The 21,097-nt window shown below is 37.4% G+C and overlaps 1 protein-coding gene across 3 annotated transcripts in view; it reads right to left on the reverse strand.

Moving 5' to 3' along the window:
• CNTLN (centlein) overlaps window positions 1-21,097 on the reverse strand; it is a 360,480-nt gene that overhangs the window by 108,917 nt on the left and 230,466 nt on the right. For all 3 annotated transcript variants that reach the window (XM_040238523.1, XM_040238506.1, XM_040238514.1), the window contains exon 13: window positions 10,538-10,638. In XM_040238523.1, coding sequence (XP_040094457.1) covers window positions 10,538-10,638 — 101 coding nt within the window. The remainder of the gene's footprint in view (window positions 1-10,537; window positions 10,639-21,097) is intronic.

Genomic DNA, 21,097 nt, shown 5'->3' on the forward strand with positions numbered 1-21,097 from the left:
CTTATCTCTCCTTGCTATTCTTTGGAACTTTGGCATTCAGATGGATGTATTTTTCCTCTTCTCCTTTGTCTTTCGCTTCTCTTCTTTTCTCAGCTATTTGTAAGGCCTCCTCAAACAATCATTTTGTCTTTTTGAATTTCTTTCTCTTGAGGATGGTTTTGATCACCACCTCCTATTCAATGTCACAAACCTCCATCCATAGTTCTTCAGGCTCTTTATCAGATCTAATCCCTTGAATCTAATTGTCACTTTTACCATATAATCGAAAGGGATTTTGGTCTAGTAGTTTTCACTGCTTTCTTCATTTTAAGTCTGAATTTTGCAATAAGGAGTTCATGACCTGACCCCCAGTCAGCTCCCAGTCTTGTTTTTACTGAATGTATAGAACCTCTCCATCTTCAGCTGCAAAGAAAAAAATCAATCTGATTTTGGTATTGACCATCTGGTGATGTCCATGTATAGAGTGATCCCTTGTGTTGTTGGAAGAGGGTGTTTACCATGACCAATGTGTTCTCTTGGCAAAACTCTGTTAGCTTTTTCCCTGCTTCATTTTTGTACTCCAAGGTCAAACTTGCCTGTTACTCCAGGTATGTTTTACCTTACTGGAAATTTATTTTTTAAATTGTGATTTTAAATGCTTTACTGTTATTTTCACTTTTACGTTTTTTTACTCTTACATTTCTTTTGTCCCCTTAACTCTCCTGGATAATGTAAATTCTCAAACATTTTCTCCTTCTTTTAGATATTTTAATAAATTATTAAAAATCTGTTACACCCATGGTGGATTCATGTCAATGTATGGCAAAACCAATACAGAATTGTAAAGTAAAATAAAAAATAAATAAATTAATTAATTAAAAAAATCTGTTACTATTATGGAGGGTTGCAGAATATAGTAGCCTAAAACATGCCACTTTGGCATATTGATTATTTTAGGCAGTAGGCACTTAAAAAAAAATCGAGGGACAGATTTTCCTAGAATACCCCTTATCTGCTGGAAGACCCTCCAAAAGGAACTCACTCCCGTAAAGTTTCATCAGAGAAGATTAACTCTTATCACAGGAGGAGGAAACTAGAAGCCCACATTCGATCCACACAAGCTTTGTTACAACCACTATGGAGAACAACAAGCAGGTTCCTTAAAAAGATAAAAATAGAACGGTAAAATCCAGCAATCCCACTCCTGAGCATACATCCAGAGAAACTATAATTCAAAAAGATACATGCACCCCAGTGTTCCCTGCAGCACTGTTAACAAGAGCGAGGACATGGAAACAACCTAAATGTCCATCAACAGAGGAGTGGATAAAGATGTGGTACATATATACAATGGGATAGTAGTCAAATCATTAAAAGGAAAGAAATGCCATTTGCACCAACATGGATGGATCCAGAGATTAAGTGAAGTAAGTCAGACAGAGAAAGACAAATTACTTGTTTGTGGAATCTAAAAATTTAAACAAATGAACTTACTCTCTAAACAGAAACAGATTTGCAGACTTCAAAAATAAACTCTTATTGTTACCAAAGGGAAAGGTGGGGGATAAATTAGGAGTTTGGGATTAACATATATACACTACTATATATAAAATAGATAATCATTAAGGACTTAGTGAACTGTGCTGCTACTGCTGCTAAGTCACTTCAGTAGTGTCCAACAGATGGCAGCCCACCAGGCTTTCCCGTCCCTGGGATTCACCAGGCAAGAACACTGGAGTGGGTTGCCATTTCCCTCTCCAATGCATGAAAGTGAAAAGTGGAAGTGAAGTTGCTCAGTCGTGTCCAACCCTCAGCAACCCCATGGACTGCAGCCTTCCAGGCTCCTCTGTCCATGGGATTTTCCACTCAGTATTATATAATAACCAATATGGGAAAAGAACCTGAAAAACAATGGATATATGTATATGAATAATGAATCACTTAGTTATATACCTTAAACTAACACAACACTGTAAATTCTCTAATATACAGCAGGAAGGCCGAAAGGAGCTACTCCATGTTCAAGGTCAGGAGGGGCAGCCATGAGAAGATACCCCTCATCCAAAGTAAGGAGCAGTGGCTGTGCTTTGCTGGAGCAGCCATGAAGAGATATCCCATGTCCAAGATAAGAGACACCCAAGTAAGACGGTAGACGCTGAGAGAGGCATCAGAGGGCAGACACACTGAAACCATACTCACAGAAAACTAGTCAATCTAATGACACGGATCACAGCCTTGTCTAACTCAGTGAAACTAAGCCATGCCCTGTGGGGCCACGCAAGACAGGTAGGTCATGGTGGAGAGGTCTGACAGAATGTGGTCCACTAAAGAAGGGAATGGCAAACCACTTCAGTATTCTTGCCTTGAGAACCGCATGAACACTATGAAAAGGCAAAATGATAGGATACTGAAAGGGGAACTCACCAGGTCGGTAGGTGCTCAATATGCTATAGGAGATCAGTGGAGAAATAACTCCAGAAAGAAGGAAGGGATGGAGCCAAAGCAAAAACAATACCCAGTTGTGGATGTGACTGGTGATAGAAACAAGGTCCGATGCTGTAAGAGCAATATTGCATACGAACCTAGAAAGTTAGGTCCATGAATCAAGGCAGATTGGAAGCTGTCAAACAGGAGATGGCAAGTGTGAACGTCGACATTCTAGGAATCAGCTAACTAAAACGGACTGGAATGGGTGAATTTAACTCAGGTGACCATTATATCTACTACTGTGGGCAGGAATCACTTAGAAGAAATGGAGTAGCCATCATGGTCAACAAAAGAGTCTGAAATGCAGTACTTCGATGTAATCTCAAAACTGACAGAATGATCTCTGTTCGTTTCCAAGACAAACCATTCAATATCACAGTAATCCAAGTCTATGGCCACAACCGGTAATGCAGAAGAAGCTGAAGCTGAATGGTTCTATGAAGACCTATAAGACCTTTTAGAATGAACACCCAAAAATGATGTCCTTTTCACTACAGGGGACTGGAATGCAAAAGTAGGAAGTCAAGAAACACCAGGGGTAACAGGCAAATTTGCCTTGGAATATGGAATGAAGCAGGGCAAAGACTAATAGAGTTTTGCCAAAAAATGCACTAGTCATAGCAAACACCCTCTTCCAACAACACAAGAGAAGCCTCTACACATGGACATCACTAGATGGTCAACACTGAAATCAGACTGATTATATTCTTTGCAGCCAAAGATGGGGAAGCTCTATCAGTTCAGTTCAGTTCAGTCGCTCAGTCATGTCCGACTCTTTGCGATCCCATGAATCGCAGCACGCCAGGCCTCCCTGTCCATCACCATCTCCTGGAGTTCATTCAGACTCACGTCCATCGAGTCTGTGATGCCATCCAGCCATCTCATCCTCTGTCGTCCCCTTCTCCTCCTGCCCCCAATCTCTCCCAGCATCAGAGTCTTTTCCAATGAGTCAACTCTTCGCATGAGGTGGCCAAAGTACTGGAGCTTCAGCTTCAGTATCATTCCTTCCAAAGAAATCCCAGGGTTGATCTCCTTCAGAATGGACTGGTTGGATCTCCTTTCAGTCCAAGGGACCCTCAAGAGTCTTCTCCAACACCACAGTTCAAATGCATCAATTCTTCGGTGCTCAGCCTTCTTCACAGTCCAACTCTCACATCCATACATGACCACAGGAAAAACCATAGCGTTGACTAGATGGACCTTAGTCGGCAAAATAATGTCTCTGCTTTTGAATATACTATCTAGGTTGGTCATAACTTTTCTTCCAAGGAGTAAGCATCTTTTAATTTCATGGCTGCAATCACCATCTGCAGTGATTTTGGAGCCCCCAGAAATAAAGTCTGACACTGTTTCTACTGTTTCCCCATCTATTTCCCATGAAGTGATGGGACCAGATGCCATGATCTTCATTTTCTGAATGTTGAGCTTTAAGTCAACTTTTTCACTCTCCTCTTTACTTTCATCAAGAGGCTTTTTAGCTCCTCTTCACTTTCTGCCATAAGGGTGGTGTCATCTGCATATCTGAGGTTATTGATATTTCTCCTGGTAATCTTGATTCCAGCTTGTGTTTCTTCCAGTCCAGTGTTTCTCATGATGTACTCTGCATATCAGTTAAATAAGCAGGGTGACAATATACAGCCTTGATGTACTCCTTTTCCTATTTGGAACCAGTCTGTTGTTCCATGTCCAGTTCTAACTGTTGCTTCCTGACCTCCATGCAGATTTCTCAAGAGGCAGGTTAGGTGGTCTGGTATTCCCATCTCTTTCAGAACAGTCAGCAAAAACAAGACTGGGAGCAGACTGTGGCTCAGATCATGAACTCCTTATTGCCAAATTCAGACTTAAATTGAAGAAAGTGGGGGAAACCACTAGGCCATTCAGGTATGACCTAAATCAAATTCGTTATGGTTATAGAGTGGAAGTGAGAAATAGATTTAAGGGACTAGATCTGATAGATAGAGTGCCTGATGAACTATGGACAGGGGTTTGTGACACAGTACAAGAGACAGGGATCAAGACCATCCCCATGGAAAAGAAATGCAAAAAAGCAAAATGGCTGTCTGGGGAGGCCTTACAAATAGCTGTGAAAAGAACAGAAGCAAAAAGCAAAGAAGAAAAGGAAAGATATAAGCATCTGAATGCAGAGTTACAAAGACTAGCAAGGAGAGATAGGAAAGCATTCCTCAGCGATCAATGCAAAGAAATAGAGGAAAACAACAGAATGGGAAAGACTAGAGATCTCTTCAAGAAAATTAGAGATACCAAGGGAACATTTCATGCAAAGATGGGCTTGATAAAGGACAGAAATGGTATGGACCTAACAGAAGCAGAAGATATTAAGAAGAGGTGCCAAGAATACAAAGAAGAACTGTACAAAAAAGATCTTCACGACCAAGATAATCACGATGGTGTGATCACTCACCTAGAGGCAGACATCCTGGAATGTGAAGTCAAGTGGGCCTTAGAAAGCATCACTATGAACAAAGCTAGTGGAGGTGATGGAATTCCAGTTGAGCTGTTTCAAACCTGAAAGATGATGCTGTGAAAGTGCTGCACTCAATATACCAGCAAATTTGGAAAACTCAGTTTTCATTCCAATACCAAAAAAGGCAATGCAAAAGAATGCTCAAACTACCACACAATTGCACTCATCTCACATGCTAGTAAAGTAATGCTCAAAACTCTCCAAGCCAGGCTTCAGCAATACATGAACCATGAACTTCCCGATGTTCAAGCTGGTTTTAGAAAAGGCAGAGGAACCAGAGATCAAATTGCCAACATCCGCTGGATCATCAAAAAAGCAAGAGAGTTCCAGAAAAACATCTAGTTCTGCTTTTCTCCTTTATTGACTATGCCGAAGCCTTTGACTGTGTGGATCACAATAAACTGTGGAAAATTCTGAAAGAGATGGGAATACCACACCACCTGACCTGCCTCTTGAGAAACCTATATGCAGATTAGGAAGCCATAGTTAGAACTGGACATGGAACAACAGACTGGTTCCAAATAGGAAAAGGGGTACATCAAGGCTGTATATTGTCACCCTGCTTATTTAACTTACATGCAGAGTACATCATGAGAAACGCTGGGCTGGAAGAAACACAAGCTGGACTCAAGATTGCCAGGAGAAATATCAATAACCTCAGATATGTAGATGACACCACCTTTATGGCAGAAAGTGAAGAGGAACTGAAAAGCCTCTTGATGAATGTGGAAGAGGAGAATGAAAAAGTTGGCTTAAAGTTCAACATTCAGACAACAAAGATCATGGCACCTGGTCCCATCACTTCATGGGAAATAGATGGGCAAACAGTGGAAACAGTGTCAGACTTTATTTTTTGGGGCTCCAAAATCATTGCAGATGGTGACTGCAGCCATGAAATTAAAAGACGCTTACTCCTTGGAAGGAAAGTTATGACCAACCTAGATAGCATATTGAAAAGCAGAGACGTTACTTTGCCAACAAAGGTCAAGGCTATGGTTTTTCCAGTGGTCAGGTATCGATGTCAGAGTTGGACTGTGAAGCCTAAGAATTGATGCTTTTGAACTGTGGTGTTGGAGAAGACTCTTGAGAGTCCCTCGGACTGCAAGGAGATCCAACCAGTCCATTCTGAAGGAGATTAATCCTGGGATTTCTTTGGAAGGAATGATGCTAAAGCTGAAGCTCCAGTACTTTGGCCACCTCATGCGAAGTGTTGACTCACTGGAAAAGACTCTGACGCTGGGAGGGATTGGGGGCAGGAGGAGAAGGGGATGACAGAGGATGAGATGGCTGGATGGCTTCACTGACTCGATGGACCTGAGTTTGAATGAACTCCAGGAGTTGGTGATGGACAGGGAGGCCTGGCGTGCTGCAATTCACGGGGTCACAAAGAGTCGGACACAATTTAGTGACTGAACTGAACTGAATATACAGCAAAATTTTTTAAAAAGTTAAGTGTTGTCAACTTAGGAGAGGCTGTTGTAGATATAAGTTGTCATATATAAGACTCCTGTGTTTGCATGCTAAGATGCTTCAGTCATTTCTGACTCTTAGTGATCCGATGGACTATAGCCCACCAGGCTCCACTCTCCATGGGATTCTCCAGGCAAGAACACTGGAGTGGGTTGCCATTTCCTCCTCCAGTGGATCTCCCTGACTCAGGGATTGAACCCATGTCTCTTACGTTTCCTGCATTGGCAGGCACGTTCTTTTCCACTAGCAACATTTGGGAAGCAACATAAGCCTCCTTGTAATCACAAAGCAAAAACCTACAATAAACTCACAAAAGATAAACAGAAAGGAATATAAATACATTTATATAACTTAAGAAAATTATCAAAATATAAAAGAAGAGAACAGAACTATAAAAAACATCCAGTAAACAATTAACAAAGACATCAATATGTACATACATATCAGCAATTATTTTAAGTGGAAATGCCCTAAATTCTCCAAAGACATAGAGTAGCTAGATGAATAAAAATAAGATAAGGCCTATCTATATACTGACTACAAAAGATTCACTACAGATGTTAAGACACACATAGACTGAACATGAAGGGATTGAAAAACCTATTTCATGCAAAAGGAAACCAAAGGAAGCTGAAGTAGTGACACTTATATCCGACAAAATAGACTTTAAAACAAGACTGTTGAAGAAAACAAAGATGGATATTATATAATGTTGTGTTGTTCAACAAGAGGATTTAACATTTGCAAATATTCATACACCCTACATCAGTTCAGTTCAGTTCAGTCTCTCAGTCATGTCTGACTCTTTGTGACCCCATGAATTGCAGCACGCCAGGCCTCCCTGGCCATCACCATCTCCCAGAGTTCACTCAAACTCACGTCCATCGAGTTGGTGATGCCATCTACCCCTCTCATCCTCTGTTGTCCCCTTCTCCTCCTGCCCCCAATCCCTCCCAGCATCAGAGTCTTTTCCAATGAGTCAACTCTTCGCATGAGGTGGCCAAAATACTGGAGTTTCGGCTTTAGCATCATTCCTTCCAAAGAACACCCAGGACTGATCTCCTTTAGGATGGACTGGTTGGATCTCCTTGCAGTCCAAGGGACTCTCAAGAGTCTTCACCAACACTATAGTTCAAAAGCATACACCCTACATAAGAGCACCTAAATATAGAAAGCAAATATTAAGAGACCTAATGGTAGAAACAGATAGTAATACAGTAGTTGTTCTGCTCAGATTTAATATTTCATGATAGTTCAGTCTTACTAGACGGTATGTTTCCAGGTATTTATCTATTTATTTTCTCAGATGAGCAATTTGTTGGAATTTATTTATTATAAGTATTTTCCTATGATTCTTTGTATTATGTTTCTGAGTTATCAGTTGTAACACCTCCTGTTTCATTTTTTATTTTGAATCCTCTCTTTTTTCCTTATACATATAGCTAAAGGCTTGTCAATTTTATTTATCTTTTCAAAGAACCAGTTCTGAACAGATTTATAACTGGTAAGGAGACTGAATCAGTAATCAAAAACCTCCCATCCAACAAAAACCAGGACCAGATGGCTTCATTAATGAATTCTACAAAATATTTAGAGAATTAATATTAATTCTTCTCAAACTCTTCCAAAATATTTAAGAGAAGGGAGCTATTCCAAACTCATTTTACACGGCCAATATTATCTTGATACCAAAACCAGAAAAGGACACCACAAAAATGAAAATTATGGGCCAATTTAAAAATGGGCTGAATATCTAAACAGACATTCTTCAAAAGAAGACATACAGGAATAATTTGCTTAGTATGCTTTGCTTTACTGTGTTTTTTTTTTTACCTAGATACTGTGTTTTTTCAACAAATTGAGTATGTGTGGCAACCTTCTGTCAGCCAAGTCTACAGGTGCCATTTCTAACAGCATTTGGTCATTTTATGTCTCTGTTCCACATTTTGGTAATTTTCCCAATATCTCAAGCCCTTCTCAAGCAAAAGGATTACAACTCACTGAAAACTCAGATTACAGATAGCATTTCTTAGCAATAAAGTGCTTTTTAATTAAGGTAAGTGCATTTTTTTAGATGTAATGCTATTGTACACTTAATAAACTACAATATAGTGTAAATACAATTTTTATGTTCACCGGGAAACCACATAAATCATGTGGCCTGCTTTATAGCAATATTCATTTTATTGTTGTGATCTGGAAAAAATACCTCACAATATCTCCTAGAAATGCCTGTACAGATGGCCAACAGATACATGAAAAGATGTTCAACATCATTAATCATTAGGGAATGCAAATCAAAACCATACTGAGATATCATCTCATATCTTTTAGAATATCTATTACGAAAAAGACAGAAAGTAACAAATCTTGGTGAGAATGTGGAGAAAAGAGAACCCTTGTGCACTTCTGGTGGGAATGTAAAGAAGTACAGTCACTTTGTATAACAATACGGAGGTTATGCAAAAAATTAAAAATAGAACTACCATATGATCCAGCAATTCTACTTCTGGGTATTTATCCAAAGAAGAAGCAAACACTAACATGAAAAGATATATACACCCCAATGTTCATTACAGCATTATGATAGCCAAGCTATGGAAATAACCTAGGTGTTCACTGATGGATGACAGAAAGAAACTGTGGCATACATATATATATATATATATATATATATATATATATACACACACACACAATGGATATTATTCAGTCATAAAAAGGAATAGTATCTTGACATTTGTGATAACATGGATGGGCCTCACAGACATTATGCTAAATAAAGTAAGTCAGAGACAGAAAAACAAATAATGTATGATGTCTCTCATATGTGCAATCTAAAGAATCAAAGAAGCTCAGAAATACACACAACAAACTGATGATTAACAGAAGTGATAAAAGAAATGGGTGAAGGGGGTCAAAAGGTAAAAAGAAAACAAAAAGAAAAAAGAAAGGAGCACAGGTTCGAGAACTATGATCCCACATGTCGCAGGGCATGGCTAAAAAAAAAAAAAAAGTAAAGAAAAGAAAAAAGAGTAGTAAAAATAAAGGTCTCATCAGTATTTCACCTAGTGATCTTAGTCACTAGGTGGTCACTGGACAGTCACTAATGGTCACTGTCTTGACCTATGGCAAAAAAAAGAACTCAGTCAAAAAGTAAGCTTAAGTGAAAGTCACTCAAGTCATGTCCGACTCTTTGTGACCCCATGGACTGTATAGCCCAGAATACGGGAGTGGGCAGCCATTCCCTTCTCCAAAGTTTAAAATATGACATAAATCAATGGTGTAAAACAGAAGAATTCAAATATTGGCCTTGACAAGTCATGAGTATACTAAATAAGTGAAACTGGAACAACAAAGTAATTGTGACAAAATCCAGATGAGTGATATATAAACATACAAATTATTAAGTAAAAATAACTAAGTATAAATTATTAATTATAACTTGTCAACACCTAAAAAGCACAGTGTTAACAATTAAGCTGTAGCAAGGTTAAATAAGAAGGAACTCTGTCATATCTACCTTATTTACTTTTTTTAATGAGGTTACTTGAAGATAGACTGAAGTCATATAGTAAATACACTTATCTTGATTTTAACAAAGGAAAATCTTGCAATTGAAATAGATAATCCCCTTTTACTAAATACTCTCAGGCTAGGGTTCAGGCAGGTTTCAGATTTGCAGATCTCCAAGTTTCCTTCTAGCTCTAAGACTGTGACTCCAGGTGAGAATCACATCACTTCTAGAAAATGTAATGTCATATGAAAATATAAATGAATTATTGATAGTAACTACCTCTATATTATCAATAACTCTATATTACCTATAAAACTTTGAACAAACATAACCAATAAAACTTCATCAATGAATAATAAAAATGAATATTTTCTCCTTATCAAATATTTCTTTAAAATTTTAATAAACTATAAACCTAACTTTTAAGTGTTCTCTCTACTTGATTTTCTCATGAAAGATGAAAATGCTGATAAGATACAAAGGAGTAAAGCAATAGAAATAGGGAGAACAGGGTAAGATTCTTAGAAGCTGAAAATAAAACATAAAAAACTGGATAATTTTAAACTGCCTACATTGAATATTTATTCTGACAAAGTTACCTTCTCTTCTCTCTGCCATAAATGTATTCAATTCTTGTATTCTTGCTTTATCAACAGACATATGTACTTTAAGTTTATCCAGTTCTTCTTGAAGATTCATTCTATGAAAATTAACATAATAAACAATTACTTTAAATATGTAAGTTAAGAAAAATATGGCAAACATGTATGTAAAGGTGGCAAAAAATTTTTTAAAAACATGAATTAGTAGTAAAAAAAGCTAGAGCATATTAATATTAATAAATCTGAACAATTAAAATTGAATTTTAATGACATCTCTAAAGTAAAATGTTTCAACTGAGTTTTAACTTTGTCTAAATAAACATACTAAATAATTAAAAAACATAAACTACATAATTTTAAAAAATCTACTGACTTACCAGATCATTTTCCAACTCACAGATACATGATATAAAATAATAATAAAACATTAATACATATCACTGAAAACAGAGTAAATGTAAAGATGCCAAATAAAGGCAAAAAACCTTTACTAGTAAAATGAAATTGAGCTACCATGACAAGAGACTTGGATTAAATAACGTCCATGAACAGCTCTGACCTTTAGACCTGAGTGGACATGAAAATTTATCTGCAGGGACCTTCATGGCTGAGACACAAAACTGGATTAACTGCAGCAAGCTGGGACACAACATTTTCTGAATGAAAACCTGAGTATCTGAGCTTATCTGGCTGAAGTTCCATTAAAAAGCTTTTTGTCCAGTCTAAGGGCAAGAAAGAGTCAACCAAGTATGATCAGAAACATAAGTAAATATTGTTGTTGAGTTACTAAGTCATGTCTGACTCTGTGACCTCACAGACTGTAGCACACCAGGCTCCTATGTCCTCCACCATCTCCTAGAGTTTGCTCAAGTTCATCATGTTTACTGAGTCAGTGATGCTATCTAACCACCTCATCCTCTGCTGCCCTCTTTTTCCTTTTGCTGTCAATTGTTCCTAGCGTCAGGGTCTTTTCCAATGAGTCAGCTCTCCACATCAAGTAGCCAAGGTATTAGAGCATCAACTTCAGCATCAAGTGAAAGTGAAAGTTGCTCAGTTGTGTTCAACTCTTTGCAACCCCATGGACTGAGGCCTGCCAGGCTCCTCTGTCTGGAATTCTCCAGGCAAGAATACTGGAGTGGGTAGCCATTCCCTTCTCCAGAGGATGTTCCCAACCCAGGGATCAAACCCATGTTTTCCACATTGCAGGTGAATTCTTTACCATCTGAGACAACAGGGAAGCCCAAGAACACTGGAGTGGGTAGTCTATCCTTTCTCCAGGAGATCTTCCCAACACAGGGATCCAACCAGGAGCTCCTGTATTTCAGGCAGATTATTTACCAGCTGAGCTACCAGGGAAGCCCAAAAGTGAAAGTGTTAGTCACTCTGTCATCTCCGGCTCTTTGTCACCTCATGGACTATAACCCACCAGGCTCCTCTATCCATGGAATTCTCCAGGCAAGAATACTGGAGTAGGTTGCCATCAGTCCTTCCAATGAATATTCATGGTTGATTTCCTTTAGGATGGACTGGTTTGATCTCCTTGAAGTCCAAGGGACTCTCAAGAGTCTTCTCCAGTACCACAATTTGAAAGAATCAATTCTTAGCTGCTCAGACTTCTTTATGGGCCAACTCTCACATCTGAACATGACTACTGGAATAAAAACCTTAGCTTTAATTAGACAGACCTTTGTCGACAAAGTGGTATCTCTGCTTTTTAATATACTGTCTAGGTTTGTCATAGCTTTCCTTCCAAGGAGCAAGTGTCTTAATTTCATGGCTGCAATCACCATCTGCAGTGATTTTGGGAGTCCAAGAAAATAGTCTGTCACTGTTTCTACTGTTTCCCAATCTCTGCCAGGAAGTGATGGGACCAGATGCCATGATTTTAGTTTTTTGAATGTTAAGTTTTAAGCCAGCTTTTTTGCTCTCCTCTTTCACCCTCATTAAGAGGCTCTTTAGTTCCTCTTTGCTTTCTGCCATTAGAAAGGTATCATCTGCCTATCTGAGGATGTTGATATTTCTCCTGGAAACCTTGACTCCAGTTTGTGATTAACCTACTTCAGCATTTCACATGATGTACTCTGCAGGTAAGTTAAATGTGCAGAGTAACAATATATTGCCTTGTACTCCTTTCCCAGTTTTGAACCGGCCAGTTTTTCCAGGTCTGGTTCTAACTTTTGCTTCTTGATCCACAAACAGATTTCTTAGGAGACAGGTAAGGTGGTCTGGTACTCTTGTCTCTCTAAGAATTTTTCACAGTTTGTTGTGATTCACACTGTCAAAGGCTTTAGTAGTCAATGAAGCAGAAGTAAATGTTTTTCTGTAATTCCTTTGCTTTCTCCATGATTCAACAAGTGTTGGCAATTTGATCTCTAGTTCCTCTAGCTCTTCAAAACCCAGCTTGTACATCTGGAAATTCTCAGTTCATGTACTGTTAAAGGCTAGCTTGAAGGGCTTAAGCATGACCTTGCTAGCATGTGAAATGAGTGAAAATGTATGGTAGTTTGTACATTCTTTGGCATTGCTCTTCTTTGGGATTGGCATGACAACTGACCTTTTCCAGTCCTGTGGCCACTGTTGAGATTTCCAAATTTGCTGGCATATTGAGTGCAGCACTTTCACAGCATCATCTTTTAGGATTTGAAATAGCTCAGCTGGAATTCTGTCACCTCCACTAGCTCTGTCTATAGTGATGCTTCCTAAGGCCCACTTGACTTCACATTCCAGGATGTCTGGCTCTAGGTGAGTGACCACACAATCATGGTTATCCGGGTCATGAAGACCTTTTCTGTATAGTTCTTCTGCGTATTTCTGCCACCTCTTCTTAATCTCTCCTGCTTCTGTTAGGTCCATAACATTTCCGTCCTTTATTGTGCCCATGCTTGCATGAGATGTTCCTTTGATAGTTTCAATTTTCTTGAAGAGATCTCCATTCTTTTACATTCTATTGTTTTCCCCTATTTCTTTGTATTGCTTATTTAAGAAGGCCTTCTTTTTTCTCCTTGCTATTCTCCAGAACTCTTCATTCGGTTGGATACATCTTTCCCTTTCTCCCTTGCCTTTTGCTTCTCTTCTTTCCTCAGCTATCTGCAAAGCATCCTCAGACAACCACTTTGCCTTCTTGCATTTCTTTTTCAATTCATTTTCTATATTGCTGCTGCTGCCAAGTCACTTCAGTTGTGTCCGACTCTGTGCAACCCCATAGACGGCAGCCCACCAGGCTCTCCCATCCCTGGGATTCTCCAGGCAAGAATACTGGAGTGGGTTGCCATTTCCTTCTCCACATTTTCTGTATTACTGACGATAAAATTGAGCCATTATATGTTTGCAGAGATCTGAACAAATGACAGTAATGTAAAAACAGGTTTACGACCTGTGTAGATTGACAGTTCCGGCAGACACAGTCATCCACTACAGAGAGGTGTCTAAAACTGAGAGAATGGACAAGAAGAAAGCCACAACAGAAAATAATTCTTAAAGAAGTCAGGTTTGTAGATAAGAGTAAATATGAATAAGCTCAAAGCCATAAATGACAGTCTGTATATCACCCCATTCAAAATGGGAGAATCTACAAGCAAAGAGAGATAACACAATAATTTAAAATGAATTCTTACGAAATTAGAGTTTTTAAAATGGTGATACAAAAGAAAAGTTATAAACATAAATGAAAAAGAACAGGGGTTTATGACAGAAGACAAATTTTAAAAAAAGAACCAACTACTATATCTAGAAATGATAATAAATAAAAGTACAGCTAGTAATAATAACTGAAATTTAAAATTCAGTGGGTGGATTAAACAGCACACCAAAAAGCTAATAAAACGTTGTAAAATTAAAGACAACACAAAGAAACAAAGCAAAGGAAACAGTAACTGTATATATAGTGTGTTGGAATGAGAAGGCCAGAAAGCATCTAATAGAAATTATTTGAAGAGAGAATTGAGAAAATGGGGGGTGGGGGTGGGGAGACAATATTTAATATGCAATAACTGAAGATTATTTAATCTAATAACAAAATCAGATGGAAAATAAGTAATATTTTCCATATTCCATGGTTTACAACTCACAGGTCCTATATTAAAGAACATTCTATTTCAGGAAGAAAACAAACTCAAAAGCAACGTATACAACAAAATAGGAAATGATGATGAAAGAAGTACAAATGTGTACATAACAGCAAGCAAACATTTATTAAGCAAAGCAATCAAAATATCTAAGTGAAGGTAAAACTAACAATCTGAACAACAAAATGCTATTAGATGAATGACAGGATCAGAATTAAAGCATTTGAAGATCCTTGCATTGTAAAAGAAGAATGGAAGCATACTGAAGAAATTAAGACTGTCAAATAAATGAAGTATGTTATAATTTCAGGAAAAAACATTTAAAGAATGGAAAACAAAAATTTACAAGCTAGCAGAGCACAAAAATGAACTAAAAATATAATCAAATTGAAGGAAAGAAATATCTTTAAAAGAATCATAAAAAATGAAAAATATTAAGGATAAATATGGTCCTTATAGAACAGTGAAAGAAATGATTTGCTAGGAAGATACAAGAGTTCTAAATTTTTATGTACTAAACAAGAAATATAATTCTTAAAATAATTCAATACCTTTATATACCTTTTAATAGGTATATAAAGTGAAAGAAAAAAAAACAAGTAGTCTCTGCTTCCTCACACTCAATTTACTTCCTGAAAAAAATTGTTTATAGTTTAATACAAATAATTATATTTTTGTCCATAGAAACATAAATACACATATATAAAGATTTAACAAACTGGAATCTTACACATTTGAAATTAGGTTACACTTAGGTTACAGGTTGATGGGAAGGGCAAACAAACATGCACACATATATGCATCCATGCTCAGCCATGTCCAACTCATCGCGACCCCATGGATTGTAGCCCACCAGGCTCCTTTGTCCAGAGGATTTCCCAGGAAAGAATACTGGAGTAGTTGCCATTTCCTCCTCCTGGGGATCTTCTCGATCAAGGGATCGAACCCGCATCTGCTGTGTCTCCTGCACTGGCAGGTAGATTCTTTACCACTGAGCCACCTGGGAAGCACACACATCTATACCCAACCACAAAGTGATTAAGTTTAAATTAGGTTCTTGCTTTGTTTTGCTAAGAACATAGAACATAATGCAGCAAGATGGCCCCACAAAGAAAAACCAGATGTAGCTCATCTTAACTTAGTTTTCCTTGGCTCTTACTTAGATCACTAACCCGGTGGAACACAGGGCTACAGCTGTTGGAAATGTTATTTCATGCTTCTTTAGAGGTATTCTATGCTTACAATTTTTTTTTTTAACGAAGAATTCACAAAGTCTATACTGTTACTGTGAAGCATTTATAAACATTAGGGACTGCCTTGTTCTTGAGTCAAAATAAGTACCAACAAACCACACATCTTAATGGATATTTGGAAAAGTAGCTGACAGAGTAAGTGCCCACTCCCAAGCAGGTTGAACATTGGCTACTTAGGGATTCAGATTTATTATCTATTTATTCTGCTGTTTCTGATGTCCTGTTTGGTATGGGAACCACAATTCAAAATCTACTTCTGACTGGACAAATTATGAGAGGTGACTGTATTCAGATGGTGGAGAACAGGCTACAATGAACTTTGATTAACAAAGAGAGTCCTAAGGACAGTTCAGATTTCTGCCAGGAGGCACTCATGATGATGTCATGATGTAGGAAGAGGGAGTCTTCAGTGATATGAAGAAAAAGAGATGGAGTTTGGGAAACCTGAAATGTTTGAAATTTGTAAAGCACAGTACTCAGAGAGGAGGAAGCTGCAGAGGAGGAGCTGTAGAAATTGGCATTACAATTCATTTGAGTCTTTGGCTGAGTATTTTGTTGCACACGCATAGTATGAAGTTCAATGAGGCAAGCTGAGAACAATCAGTGATCCGAATTATTCCCAGAGCTCTGCACTGGGAGACATGTGAATTCTAACCAGCTAGAGGGAAGAATCTTGTTGAACGTTAGGCGTACTCAAGAAAGAACCCAAAAGGGTCATTCCAATGAAGAAGGTACTCCAAGTCTATGCTAACAAGGTGTTTTAATATATCTGAAAATATTTAAACTGAAATTGTAAACACACTTCTCTGGGTAAATAACAGAAAAAATGGACAGAAATCATTAAGGACATAGAATGAAAACTCTTCACTGAAAATTTATGAAAGTCTGTCCAATAACATCAAAACACATATTGTTTTCAAGTGCTATGGATTTGCATCAAAATAAAACTATAATGCTGAAACATAAAACATTTTAAATAAAATTTTAAAAAACTAAATCATGCAAATTATTTTCTATGGCCACAATATCAAAACACTTAAAGTAGAAATCAACACCAATTATGTCTGGAAAATCCCCAGATATGTGAAATTAAAGAAACTACTTTAAAATACTTTTTTCTCAATGAACAATCTAAGAAGAATTAGAAAATATTTGAACTTATAAAAAAAAAACACAATCTTTGAAAATTTGTGAAGTGCTAAAGCAGTGCCTACATGCATTTCTAGATCATTATATGCATATATTAGAAAAGAAGAAAGACCTACAATGATGTAAGCTTCCAAATTGAAAAAAAAAAACTAGTAAGAGGACAAAGCAATTTGAGTGCTTTTTCATATCTGGAAATAGTTCCTTTGTGAAATATTTGTTCAAATGTTTTGCTCATATTTCTACTGGACTGACAGTCCTTTTCTTATTTATTCATAGGAACTATATATTCTGGGTATTAGCCCTTTGCTAGACATATTCCTTTGTCTTTTTGTACTCTGACATATCTTACTGGGCTCTGAAAGTTGCCTTTTGATTAACTGAATGGTATCTTTCAATGAATAGAAGTTCTTGATTTTAACACAGCTCTGTTTACCATATTTTAGTTTAAATTTAGTCTAGTCTTTAGATCTTTGTCTACTACAAAGACAAAAAGGTGCTCTTCTATGATTTCCCTTAAAAGTTTTATTACTTCATCTTTCAAATTTAGACCTGTAGTCCACCTAGAATTGATTTCTATGTATGGTAAGAATACAATATCATTATAATATAATAAATATATATATATAATATAATTTAGCTATACAGGTAACTTTTAGCTATCAGTTCAGTTCAGTTCAGTCGCTCAGTCATGTCCGACTCTTTGCGACCCCATGAATCTCAGCACGCCAGGTCTCCCTGTCCATCACCAACTCCCAGAGTTCACTCAGACTCACATCCATAGGGTCAGTGATGCCATCCAGCCATCTCATCCTCTGTCGTCCCCTTCTCCTCCTGCCCCGAGTCCCTCCCAAGCATCAGAGTCTTTTCCAATGAGTCAACTCTTCTCATGAGATGGCCAAAGTACTGGAGTTTCAGCTTTAGCATCAGTCCTTCGAAAGAAATCCCAGGGCAGATCTCCTTCAGAATGGACTGGTTGGATCTCCTTGCAGTCCAAGAGACTCTCAAGAGTCTTCTCCAGCACCACAGTTCAAAAGCATCAATTCTTCGGTGCTCAGCCTTCTTCACAGTCCAACTACCACATCTATACACAACCACAGGAGAAACCATAGCCTTGACTAGATGGACCTTAGTCGGCAAAGTAATATCTCTGCTTTTGAATATGCTATCTAGGTTGGTCATAACTTTTCTTCCAAGGAGTAAGCATCTTTTAATTTCATGGCTGCAGTCACCATCTGCAGTGATTTTTGTAGCCCCCCAAAAATAAAGTCTGACACTGTTTCTACTGTTTACCCATCTATTTCCCATGAAGTGATGAGACCGGATGCCATGATCTTCATTTTCTGAATGTTGAGCTTTAAGCCAACTTTTTCACTCTCCACTTTCACTTTCATCAACAGATTTTTTAGTTCCTCTTCACTTTCTGCCATAAGGGTGGTGCCATCTGCATATCTGAGGTGATTGATATTTCTCCTGGCAATCTTGATTCCAGCTTGTGTTTCTTCCAGTCCAGCATTTCTCATGATGTACTCTGAATATAAGTTAAATAAGCAGGGTGACAATATATAGCCTTGACATACTCCTTTTCCCATTTGAAACCAGTCTGTTGTTCCATGTCCAGTTCTAACTGTTGCTTCCTGACCTGCACACAGATTTCTCAATAGGTAGGTCAGGTGGTCTGGTATTCCCATCTCTTTCAGCTATACAGGTATATCAACTGCTATTTTGGTTGCTTCCATTTTTCATAATTATAAATAATTCTGTAGTTAACATCCTTGCATTATGTGTTGACATTTGAGATTACTATTTTTGAGTACATATTTTAAAAGGCAGAAAAATGTCTCACACACAAAAAATTATGTAGACTAAGGCAACCAACATTACTGTACCAATTATTTAGATTTTAAAATACTAATATTATGTAATATTTAATCAATAGCTTTCATTTTTGTGAAAAAATTAAATTATTTTGTTACTGAGGATGAGCTGTTAGATGGCATCACCTGTATCACTCAAAATGAAATCTGAAATTTATATATGGTTATTACCATTTAATTCAGATAGTCACAAACTCAACACTGGTGATAAAACTCCGGGAAAAGGTGAAGGACAGGGAATCCTGGCGTGCTGCAGTCCATGAGGTTGCAAAGAGTTGTACAACACTGAGCAATTTAACAATTCCGTTGCCAACAAAGGTCCATCTAGTCAAGGCTATGGTTTTTCCTGTGGTCATGTACGGATGTGAGAGTTGGACTATAAAGAAAGCTGAGTGCTGAAGAATTGATGCTTTTGAACTGTGGTGTTGGAGAAGACTCTTGAGAGTCCCTTGGACTGCAAGGAGATCCAACTAGTCCATCCTAAAAGGAATCAGTCCGGAATATTCATTGGAAGGATTGACGCTAAAGCTGCAACTCCAATACTTTGGCCACCTGATGCGAAGAACTGACGCATTTGAAAAGACCCTGATGCTGGGAAAGATTGAAGGCAGGATAAGAAGGGGACGACAGAGGATGAGATGGTTGGATGGCATCACTGACTCACGAACATGAGTTTGAGTAAACTCTGGGAGTTGGCGATGGACAGGGAGGCATGGCATGCTGCAGTCCATGGGGTCGCAAAGCGTCGGACACAACTGAGTGACTTAACTGAACTGAACTAAAGTGAACAATTCAGTTATTCCACTTTTATTCCCTCCCTAGAAATAATTAGTACTTTACATTTTTACATACCGTATATATATGTCTGTGTATACAATTATATAAAAGTATATTTTTGTGGATATATGTGTGTGTTTGTATGTGCACACACATATATATATATATATTCACAAAAACAGTGCTGTTCTATGACTTAAATTTCTATATTTTTAGAGTATATATATATACTATTATTGAATTTTCTTCATTTAACTCAACTTTTGCTTTTGAGGATCTATACATTGCTTTATAGATCCAATTCATTCATGTTAAATGTAGCATAGCTCACATTACATTTAATATAAATATAGTAACACCAACTCAGTGGACGTGCATTTGAGCAGACTCCAGAAGATAGTGAAGGACAAGGGAGCCTGGCACACTGCAGTACACTGAGTCACAAAGAGTTGGACATGAATTAGCTACTACTGAACAATAACAACATATTAATATATCATGATGCACTTATATCAGCTAATTATGGACATTTAGACTGCTTATTATTCTTCACTACTACAAAAATACTACAGTGAACACCCTTATTTATATATCTTAGTTCATGTTTTTAAAAATTTTAAAGATCCTAAGAATCTATTTCAAAGTGAAATTTTTCTTTCAACAGTTTTTTATTTTCTCCAAATAGAATTACAAATATTGGGAAAAGATATTACTAAATAAAATGACTTTATAATTCTGAAGATAACTGCCAAAAGAATTCCTACATTGATGATATCATTTATTTCTTAAGAACCCTGCTCTGCACTGGAAAACAAAACTTTTATAAAGCCTGAAGAGTTTTTGGAGCAAGTAAACACTTTGTATTAGTCACCTGTATCACTCAAAAGGATCTGATATTTATATATGGTTATTAGCATTTAATTTAGATGGTCACAAACTCAACATCTGTGATAAAATTATTTTCCCTAGAGAAAGAAAGAGTATTTTAAAATAGACTGAGTTAGTATGAGAAAATATACTTAAAGTAGATTTAATATCTTTCTTTATAAAAATCAAATGATTATTCACTAAACACTTAAGATTTACTATGGAAATCTTTAAGTAAACCCTGTGTAATACCTTATGTAGTTAAAAATATCTATACTTCCTCATATATTTGGAAACAATTTAAGAGAGAAATTAAATTTAAAAATTCATATGTTGGTATTATGATCTGAATGCATTCCCCTGAAATCCATCTTGAAATTCTAATTCCTCAAAATGGTGGCACTAGGATGTGAGGCTTTGGGGAGGTGATTAAGTCATAGAGTGAAGCCCTCATACATGGGGTTAGTACAGAAAGCCCAGAGAATACACTCACCCCTTCCACTGTGTAAGGATAAGACAAGAAGTCTGCAATCTGGAGGAAGGGCCTCACCAGCACATGCTGGCATCCTGGTT

This window comes from Oryx dammah, unplaced genomic scaffold, assembly GCF_014754425.2.
Source record: "Oryx dammah isolate SB20612 unplaced genomic scaffold, SCBI_Odam_1.1 HiC_scaffold_1, whole genome shotgun sequence".
NCBI classification, from domain to species: Eukaryota; Metazoa; Chordata; class Mammalia; order Artiodactyla; family Bovidae; genus Oryx; species Oryx dammah.